The sequence below is a fragment of the Gossypium raimondii genome, chromosome 3, assembly GCF_025698545.1.
Source record: "Gossypium raimondii isolate GPD5lz chromosome 3, ASM2569854v1, whole genome shotgun sequence".
Taxonomy (NCBI): Eukaryota; Viridiplantae; Streptophyta; class Magnoliopsida; order Malvales; family Malvaceae; genus Gossypium; species Gossypium raimondii.
Genome location: NC_068567.1, coordinates 49,098,295 through 49,109,260, shown reverse-complemented (window position 1 = coordinate 49,109,260; position 10,966 = coordinate 49,098,295). Strand labels below are relative to the sequence as shown.

General features: G+C 33.8%; 2 protein-coding genes across 2 annotated transcripts; one reads left to right on the top strand and one right to left on the bottom strand.

Annotated features, from left to right (window-relative positions):
* Positions 1 to 4,468: 4,468 nt before the first annotated feature.
* Positions 4,469 to 8,405, top strand: LOC105794547 (F-box protein SKIP14). The gene is made up of 2 exons (XM_012623777.2): positions 4,469 to 6,300; positions 7,232 to 8,405. The coding sequence occupies exons 1-2, from the start codon at positions 5,365 to 5,367 to the stop codon at positions 7,784 to 7,786; spliced, it is 1,491 nt and encodes a 496-aa protein (XP_012479231.1). The 5' UTR covers positions 4,469 to 5,364; the 3' UTR covers positions 7,787 to 8,405.
* Positions 8,406 to 9,200: 795 nt separating this feature from the next.
* On the bottom strand, positions 9,201 to 10,966 carry LOC105794548 (mitotic spindle checkpoint protein MAD2). The gene is made up of 7 exons (XM_012623779.2): positions 10,647 to 10,966; positions 10,534 to 10,549; positions 10,315 to 10,445; positions 10,091 to 10,211; positions 9,890 to 9,993; positions 9,632 to 9,753; positions 9,201 to 9,543 (listed from the first exon to the last, which is right to left on the bottom strand). The coding sequence occupies exons 1-7, from the start codon at positions 10,717 to 10,719 to the stop codon at positions 9,487 to 9,489; spliced, it is 624 nt and encodes a 207-aa protein (XP_012479233.1). The 5' UTR covers positions 10,720 to 10,966; the 3' UTR covers positions 9,201 to 9,486.

The window sequence follows — 10,966 nt, the reverse complement described above, 5'->3', positions numbered from 1 at the left end:
AAATTTCAAACTGTTTAATCTTTCGTCCTTATCGTCGAGGGGGAACCCGTCCAAGTAGTTGGTGGCAAGTTCCCCAAGGATCGGCCACTTTACTATACCCCATGACTGCAAGTCCATCAGTCGAGAGCCCTAGTTGGACCAATACGTCCTCTAGCATTACCGTGCACTCCTTACACAAGATAAAATGTGTGGGACTCTGGGCACCATCGTTCTACCAGCGCATATATTAAATCTAACCTTAAGTAAAAAATGTCAATGAATGTCGTTATGCCAAACCCGGCGACATCCAAGTATGGTATAATCCTATGGTCGGGAAAATATCCCAGGGCATGGAGTCAATGCCTCAAAACTCGATACCCATCCTGTACACATAATAAACCCCATGTTTTTTATTTTTCCAAATTTAATTTTCATAACTAACGAATAATTATTTTTTTTAAAAAGAGACGGACTACACAAACAATTTTAAAAAAATATATATGGTTTTATTTAAAATTGACTTGGACCACATTTACCTGATTGTTAATGAATTTCGCTATGTGGTTGGTAGCTCGAATAAGAGAACTCATTCTGATTTTTGCATAAATAATCAAATAAAGTATCAATCACCATAAAAAAATAACAACAAATAATTAAACAAATCATTCAAATTAACAACATGCTAAATTACCTTAAAGCTTTAATCTTAATACATGGGAAAAAATGCAAAAAAAAAAAATCTAATGAATGTTGGTCGGCTGACCGATGGACGGTGGTGGTGGATGGCCATGGAGGGACCATTAACATATATATAGTGGGAAAAAAAGAAGAAGAAAAAGAGAAAAGAAAAAAAGCGAACAATACCACCGTGACGGTCGGGTCATATAGGTGTCAGGTGGCAGGCCGGTGTCGGCTAACATCCAATTATTTTTTCTCTTTATTTAAAAAAAAAGCATAACATTAACAAAACTTTTGTATTCAATTCATGCATTTGTTTAGCATTATTTAATATGAATTTTCCGTTACTTGATTATTTGTTTAGTATTATATTTCGTATTTATAAAAAATAATAAAATTGGTATAATATTAGTTTTTTAACTATTTTTTATGTTCTTAAAACATTATATCATGGCTTCTTTTATTATTTTCGATTTTATATCGTTCAATTGTAGATAAAATTTACGAACTTATGAATAATAATTTTTTATAACCTAAAATCAACTCCTTCTGCTTTTTATCATACCGATATTTATATTTAAAATTACTTACAATTTTATTTCCTCTACTATTGTCATTTTTTTACAAAATTTACTTAACTAATTTCATAATTTATGAAAACTCTACAGGCGCAATAAGACTAACTAAATTTGGATTAATTAAATTACACAGTTTGCTAATGCATTTTGAAAAGTATTTCATCTAGCATATTCATCTTCTGGTTGAGTCAAGTCTATCGTTGCGCAAAAATCACAACGATTTCTTTTATTTAAGCTTCTGACCAAACAACGCTAAGCCGGTCTTCAAATGGCTCCATTGGGAATCTCATGCCCCAAGTTTGGGAATCTTGTGATACTAGGTTCGGTTCACGGAGACTGCCACCAACTTGTGTAAACCGTAACCGGCATTTTTGCCCCTTAATAGCATAATATTTGCAGTTCTCATGATAGTATATAATTCAACTCTATTAATGCATCACTACCAATACATAATAGAAATCTCCAGTTAATGGTATACTCCCCAAACAGATGAAAAAAATTCAATCTGTCTCTCTCTCCCTATCTTTTTCTCTTCAGAAAGTCGAAAAATGAAAATTTTCCTCACTTCCCGTTTTATTAGAAGCCAAAGTGCATCCACGGCTCATATATATAGCCTATTGATGTCGGCAAAGAAAAAACTGGCACCAAATTTTTTTTAAAAAAAATTTACTAGGGTGCCGAAATTTTTTTATATTGACAATGACATGAATGCCGGCCACCACAGCGTCAGCACCAAAAATAAAATTGAACTGGTTATTGGCGGTGTCGGCCACCTAGGCGTTGACACCTAATAAAAAAATATTTTTTACTAGTTAATACATGTATTTTAAAAAATACATATGGAATAATACATACGAGTGCATTGTCAACACAAAAAAAAAAGTTCCTAGCAATCATCAGGTAATAATGGAGGAATTTCTGACTTAAGTGTCGGTCATGGGAGTGCCAATATCAGCGTGAACTGTTCATTTTAAAATATTTTTATCATTAATTTTGAACTTGGATCATTCTTGTAAATATTAAAAAAATCGAGTTAGTTCGGTAAAAAAGCTGAAATATATATATTTATTTTAAATGAATGTTTGAATTAGAAAATCAGGTTGGTTTGACTAGACCTATCCATGGGCCGGGCGGCCCGGCCCGGCCCGACGGCCCGCCCGAAATATGGGAGGGTTTGGGTAAAAATATAGGCCCGAAATATGGGCTTGGGCAAAATTTTAGGCCCGTTTAAAAAATGGACCGGGCCTCGGGCAAGATTTTTTTGGCCTGGGCCCGGCCCGAAAATATTAAATATATATTTTTTATTTTTAAAATATAATAGTTTTTTATTTTAAGTTTATTTACTTTCATTTCCTTGACTAGTGTTACAAAATAATAATAATAAAACATCAAGTTTGTTTTACTAATCAAATGTTAGATTTTGTTACAACAATTAATACAATTAATACAATTAATAATTTGATAAATTTACTAATCAAATGTTAGATTTTATTACAACAATTAATACAATTAACAATTAATAATTTGATAAATTTACTAATCAAATGTTAGATTTTATTACAACAATTAATACAATTAACAATTAATAATTTGATACTTTTACTAACAATTAATTTTAATAACAATTACTTTTAATTTTATTAAAAAATAATTTTAATTTTAATTTTAATTAAAAATGGGCCGGGCTGGGCCCCATATTTTTTCTTCGGGCCAAGCCTGGGCAAAATCTCAAGCCCATATTTCGGGCCGGCCCGGGCCTAGTAAACGGGCTGAAAATTTTTTTGTGGGCCCGGCCTGACCCATGGATAGGTCTAGGTTTGACTTCAATTAATCCGATATATTTCTTTTAAGTCCGTTTCGATTTGGTTGAGGTATGATGGGTGCAATGCAAGCTACGCAGGTTTCCAATTCCAGTCAGCGGGTAGTATTTCGTCTTTCATTTTTATACTAACTTAAATCGTGATGCCCACGCAGTTGGTTACCGAGGAGAGACGCACTTTTTCATTAATATATGCTATTTTCATCATTACTTCACTCCTACGCTCTTCTCTTTTTTAATCGGGGATATGCAAGTCGAAACCTGTTGTTGAGGTAGGGAAGTGGAATCTCTGACCCGTTGACGAACTTCGACGACACGTATCCCTCCACCAATCACACCCCAGTCTTATCCCATCTAACCCTTCTCCTCTCTCGTCCGATCAAAATCCAACGGTCAGCAAGCGATGTTTTTTTAAACGAGATTCGAGATGAGATTAGGGAGGGAAGGCAAACGAGCGTGACATTTTGGGATTTCCCTCCCTCCCGCTCCCGCCAGTAAATTAAAATAAAACAATAATCCTCCAACTTTTTAATTTATTTAAAAAAAAACCAATATGCTAAAACATAATAAATTTACAAAAAAAAAAATTGGTATGAAAATCAAACATAGTTTTGGATTCAAATTTCGTCATCTGTATGTGTTTTTCTAAATTGTATATACAAATAAAATACCCTTAAAATTATATTTGTTACTATTAAATTTTAGATAATTTCACAATTTAGTTAGAACTTGATTGGGATCAATACTAACTCACTTAATATTTTAAATAATAATCTAAATTCTTAAATAGATAATAAAATAAAATAGATTAAACAATTTTTCTAAAATAAATTAAATAAATTAATATTTTAAATTTATCAAAATATTTTAATCAATTAATTAATTATGATATGAAAGAAAATGATATTACTTCATTTGTGATAATAACACAAATTAAATTTCACAAAGCAACACAACTTAAATATCAATAAAAATACTGATTGAATCTTGACGTTTAGTTGGAATACGGAATATCCGATTTTGGGCTGACAACCTCTTCTCTCATTATTGAAACTGTTAACTAATCCTATAGTTTCCTCAATACTTTTAATTTAAAATTCAATAGAGATCTGACTTCTATTAAATTCAATTTATTCACTATTAATAGGACTTTAATTTTCAAATTACATTTTAATTATTAATATTAAAACAAGACATTTAAATTTAACAAAAATCAATTATAATATTATAAATTAAACTATAATTTTAAATTTCACAAGTGATAAAAATAAATTTAAAAAAAAACTAATAATAGAATTAAACCTTTCTAAAATTATCTTATTTTATCTATAATTTAAAATTTTAAAATATATTTAGTAACCAAATTTGACGGATTCCAGTATTTCACCATTTCACCGTTACCACATCTTCGCCTCCTTCTTCTCTAGCAAGAAAATTATCTTTGGCGCTTTTTTTTTTTTTCATTTCCATTTCTGTTCCTCTCTAGCATTTTAGAAATAAAAGAAAAAAATCAATAAAAAATAAAACCTCTTCTTCCTCATTTGTCTGTATTGATCAGAGTTCTTTAATTTCTCAACCACTCGCAAATCTAAAAGAAAAATTTAAAAAAAAAAAAAGAGTTCTATTTTGGTCCTAACTTCGAAGAGGTTTTAATTTGTAAGCCAAAAGACTCCTTATTTTGGTAGAATTCTTTTGTTGATTGCGTGGGAGTGAAATTCGAATATGGTTTCCGATGGAAATATAAGATCATAAATTGGACTTTGATTATCGCTCAATCCAGGTTTTTCTTGCTTCACCTTATTCTTTTTAAAATATTTCTTTTTTTTTTTTTTACTTCTTTTGATTCGTCGCAAACCTTAGTTTTTGGTTAGGCTAGTTTTGAGGGATTTAAAGAAAAAGAAAAAAAAAAGAATTTGAGATTAGGAAATTTTATATTGATTTTATTTTCCCGGGTGTATACAGAAGTCAGTTACGCCGCCGTTTTTGTTTTCCCTTTTTTGGGATTTTTAGTTTGATGTTTTGGTATTTTAATGCAAGAAACACTCTGTGAAATTTTTGATGCCTTGTTTTAGTATGCCATCCAAAATCGAGGGTTTTTCTTGTTAGATTAGATCCTCTGCTAAATTACCCCCTTTTTTTATGTTTTAATTTTGATTTTCCATTTTTTTATAAAAAAAAAAAAGAGAGAGAAGACAAGTGAGGAGGAAATTTTTTGGGTTTGCATTTTAAGAAAGGTCGTTAGGGTTTTTGGTTAGAATTACCGTAGATATTGAGGAAAGAAAGATTTGGGAGTTGGTTGTTTGTAGAACAATGGCGTTGAATTTTTCCCATCGGCCTATCTTTCCTGCTAATATGACTGAAGACAATCTGGTTTCTCCTATGAGAATCGCCAATGGGTACCTTGTTGAAGGTATCCCAGAGAGGAATGGAGATGGGTGTTCAAAATCTTGGTTTTCGAATCTTGAGCTGGAAGGTTGCTTTGATTATGGAAGAGACAAGAGTGGTGACCGAGGTGGTTCTCAGGAGTCTTCTTCTGATGATATTGTTGATCTTTTGCCGTCTGATCCCTTTGGAATGGATATAACCACTACTTTCACTGCAATTTCTGGTTGGCTTGAGGATTTGGAAATTGATTATGGCCGCTGTGTGAGAGATGAGGTGGGGACTGGTGATGGGAGTTATCAGTTGTTTGCCGGATTGAACTTTATTTGGAACAACGCCATGTGGTTCCAAACCTTCCCTGGAAGCATGGGATTTGAATGTAAGGGCAGTATGTCTGGTGGTTTTGGCGGTTTTTCTCATGCTAAGGAAGGAGGAGATGTCTCTGGTTGTGCTGGCCATGGTTCCCCGTGTAATGTAGAGGATGTTTTGTCTTTTGGGGATGAAGATATGGTTTCGGTTGATCAGGAAAATGAAGAATTCCAGGACTGTGAGGTTCGTGCTGAGGGACATGAAGGAGCTCCTCACGAAGCTCTTATTTTGGCGCTTGGCTATTTGGGTGTGCGGGATCTTTTTGTTATTGAGAATGTTTGCACATCTCTGCGATCTGTAGTTCAGAATGATCCTCTTTTATGGAGGGATATTCACATAAATCCGCCACTGAATGAGAAGATTACGGATGATGTTCTTTTACAAATAACTGGTAGAGGCCAAGGTAGCTTGCAATGCTTGAGCCTGGTTGATTGCCAAAGGATTACTGATGAAGGTCTTAAGCGCGTAGTTGAAAATAATCCAAAGCTAATCAAGGTAATTTATTGGTTCAAATTTTTATTCTTCTGTTGATTTTTTGAATCTGGGTTGAAGCCTTGCCATGTTATAGGTTTATTTGCCCATACCCTTATGCTTAAATATGTTGGTTGGTCTTCATTTGGGTTAATCATATTATATGTAATAATTATATAAACTGTAATATGGTGGATCATGCATTGATGGTATAGTATGATTTAATATCTTCTTATATTCCAGCAGAGTGAAATTGCTATTTGCTCTCTGATTTTGGTTTTATGTGATGATGTTTGTTTCCTACAGATTGATTCAGAGAAATTATCAACAGTTATGAATCTAAATCCTAGCAGTAGTTATATGAACTGGAATATGACTGAATATGCGTATTTCAGCAGAGGGATATTACTATATACTCTTATTTCTTTTATTCGTATAGACTAATTGTTTGCTACACGTTGCTTCAAAAGAAACAAATTATAGGCAGGTATAAATCTAAATCACAGTTCCCTACAGTTTTTAGACATCCGCAGAATGATAAATGTATATTCCCTCATTATATGTGAATATGTCAAACCAAAAATTACCTTTTTCCTAATAGAGGCATGTACAAGAGGAGGATTTTAGTTTACAATGCCTGTATGTTTAATGCTCAAGTAACACGTTTAGGTCCAATGCATTTACTGAGTTGCTTAAACTGGGAGATGTGCTGGATTAAATATTTTAGCTTCTATTTTGCTAATATGCCAATATTGACTGGTATCGTGCGTCTTGGTTTGCTTTTAAAACTTAATTGGGTAGTTTCATAACTGTTTTTGTTTTCTTTTGGAAATTGGTTTTTAATTAAAGTAGCTTCAATTATGAAATATTTTCCTGCGTCTTTGTACTTGGATTAATTTTTCTTTTTCTTTTCTATTGTAACTTCTAAGCTAACTAAATATTTTTCTTCTTGTAGCTGAGTGTGCCTGGATGCACAAAACTAAGTATTGAGGGTATTTTGAAATGCCTAAGGGCTTTGAAATTTATGGGCTCACAAGGAGTGAAGCAGTTGAGGATTGGCAGTCTCTATGGTGTGACACAAGTGCATCTTGAAGAGCTGAAATTCTTGTTGGGTGTGGATGACCAAATTCAGCAGCTCGTGCACAAGCCTCACTTTTATAGCAGAAGAAATGTATATCTCCCTTGTGAAGATGGTCGTGCTATTGATATTGAAATGTGCCCAAGATGTGAAAACATGAGGCTTGTTTATGATTGTCCTGCAGAGGGTTGTCAGCGGGAAGGGCATGCTGCTCAGTCATGCAGGGCGTGCATTATTTGCGTATCACGGTGTGCTCAATGTGGTAGGTGCTTAAATGACAGTGAGTATGAGGAGAACTTTTGTTTGGAGTTACTTTGTTCAGATTGTTCAAAGCCACAACTTCCGAAGTGCGGGGTGAGTCAGAATGGAATGATTGGCATGTCCAGTTCGTTCACTCTTCAACAAACTAGCAATGTTCATCTCCATGGCTAGACTGAAATATTTCACATTTTTATGGTTTTGAAATGCGGTTAACATGGTGAGTTCCTGATAATTCAAGGCAGCCAGAAAGCAAATATAAAGAATATGATCTCTCTCCATCTTTCTTGTTGCCTTTTTAATCTGCTAAAAATTTTAGTCTCTTACTGGACTTAGCTTGAATAGCCTTGGGGTGCTCTGAGCTAAAAGGTCAGGAAACTGCACTTTTGCATGGCTTGTCCAAGAAAAACAATCTCGCTTTGGTGGTTTCTGTTGGTTCACAGTTTTGGGTTTGCTTATGGATGGTCAAATGCCTAAGTCAAGAATGAAGGTGGAAAGTTCGACACAGTAAGGAAGCACTTTTAAGTATATTAACTTATGTGGTCGATAGTGGACTTAACCATTCTGCTCAGGGCTGGGAAATCGTAGCAGCTGAATGCAATATCCGCTCTCTTGATCGTGACTTGTTGACTTAATAATCACAATTTATTTTTAATGTTTCATGTGATGAGCTATTGAATGATACAATGGTACTTGTTTACAGAGAACTTGCTGTCATTAAACTTGTTGGGTTGTATCTGTTATCACTTAGTATGCTGCCTTAAATCGAAGACATGACCATGATTGTTGTCTACTTTACTAATCTTGGAAATGTGTTGCGTTCTATTAATAAGAATTGAACTATGTGGTGCGTTCTTTACATGGGAGGAAATCATGTTTCGATTGGTTCTATAGTTTTTATCTAAAGATTCGAATCTTTTTATGAACTCCTTACTAAAATATCTTCTTTTTAGTTCATTGATAAAACTCCAATAATCTTTTTGGTGTGAAAAAATATATTTTTTGTATCATTTCCCCAAAATTTGCTAAATTGGGTGGATAGGTGAAAGGTATTTTTTCTTTTCCATCACTTTGACATGTATAAAAAAAATATTGTGACATTTTATTTTTTATAGCATTTTCAACCCGATCATTTTTTATATATCGCAAAGGTCGATTCTATCGTGTAGAGTTTAGAATTAAAAAGAAGTGTCACGAGGTTTTTCAATTCATAATAAATATATATATTTTTTAATACGTCGTTCAACCAACATTGGGTGGAAAAAACTAATCAGATGCTCACTGTTTTAGCTTGGGATAATCTATAGAGTTCAACATGACCTGCAACCTACCTACAAAAAACATTCACTTCACCGACTAACAGATTCAGACGAATCTAGACATTCAGAAAATGGCAGGAAAGAAGGTTGGTTTCATTCTATACGAAAACTCAATTACAACAACAAAAAGAAAAACAATACGTTTTGGCATGTATCCAGACAATAAGAAAATCATTTTTATTTTGGCATAGAAAAATATATATGATTAATAAAGAGTTATTTAGATTTATTGATACCAAAATATAATTGTAGAGGGCCACCCATCTATGTTTCTGTTCATGAAATCCAGTTCATTTCAATGGCAAAAAGTGGCTAAAAAGTACATTTCAATCACGCATCATGAATGTTTTCTCGGTTTGCATTTGAAACCCTGGAAAACAAATTTGAAACCATAACCTCTAAAGAAAGATGAAATTAACAAAAGATATGTAGTTCAATTCTTGATTATCACAACCATGCACAAAAAGCACACCCAAAATAATTCTATATCACCCCTTTCATGGCTACGTGAATAGTAGATTCACAGATATCAGCTAAAAGAAGTTTGAAATCACTCTACTGCTCCTCCCATTCGTCGTTCTTGTATGATACAAGTGTGTCAACCTTGTGTATCTGCAGGAACACCACACACACAGTCACAATTTAATCAACAAAGGAGGTCAACCTTGTGTATTTGCTGCTTTTGCAACATTTAGTGTACCTTGGTATCAAACGAATGCAACTTCACCATTTGAGGATTTGCAATCAACTTTGGGTCACTCTCAATCCAAGTGAATGGTACTGCTACATCTTTATCAGTGTATGCTAATACATCAAACACACCTATGAACACACAAAGTAAGATACTACAAAACATCGTGTTCAAGAAGACGACTCAAAGCTATGTTGCTGTTTGTCATTAACACACATTCGGGCACGGAAAAGCTTTTAAAAATTTGAACTCAAATACTGCTCTTACATGGTTCATCAAGGCATGGCAAGTAAGTGATACTTGAAGCAATTTGTCTCATGATTGCCTGTATTTCTCTCATAATTTCTTTGTCACTCTTTTCCCTTGACACACTGCAAAATCAAACACCAAATCTCCCAGATTTCAAATTAGCTGAAAAACTAAGCCTGTCAAGCAAAAGCTTTAAAGAAAAAGAGGATCAACTATTACCCTTTCTCAACAACCTCACAATCTGTTTCAATGCTAAAATTCCACCTCTCCAAGACCTCATTGGTAGCCTTACTCATGATAACCAACACAACCCTTTGTAGCTTCCCAGCTTCCAGCCATTCTTTTTCCAATACAATTAATTCATTTCCAGAATGTGAGAAATGCCCTACAGTTTTATTATAAGAAAACCAACAAAATATCCGAAAACAGGGAAAACATTTTACCAGAAAGCTGGGCTGTCAGGTTGGAAATGAAGGATTTTACACCTTCATCTTGGGTAAGCAACATTGGAAGCCCATATTTCTTCACTTTGGCAAAACTTTCTTCTGGGTAAACCCCTCGGTTGTACAAAATGCTAAACAACAACATAAAATTTTTAATTAAACCCTAAACCCTAATTAAGAAAACAAGAAACCCAGAAGTATTTATCGATTCATCTTTACCTATTCGCTGCATAACCTGAAAAATGAAACGAACAAAATCAGACAAAATTTCTCAACAAACCCAGGGAACCAAAAGAAGGGTAAAAGAAAGGTTTATTTGAGAAATCACATACCAAAAAATTCGCTTACGATTGCTGCTGAGCCTCGAAGAGTGATTATATCTTTGGCAACTGTTCTTGACGCCATTCGACTTCTAAGATCAAAATTCCTAGTGTAATTTAAAGGAAAACTTGCCAAAAAAGGAAACAAAAATTCTAAGGTGTGAATTGGCGGTTGATAGAGTAGAAAAGTAGGGTTTGGCTGAGATGAGAAGAAATTTGAGATAGGAGAAATAATGAAAAAGGGAAGAGAAAAAAGAAGGCAGAGTAACGGCTCGTTGTCTTGGAGCCAACGGTAACATTTTAAATTGCGCCTGTAACGGTAAAAAGTGTTT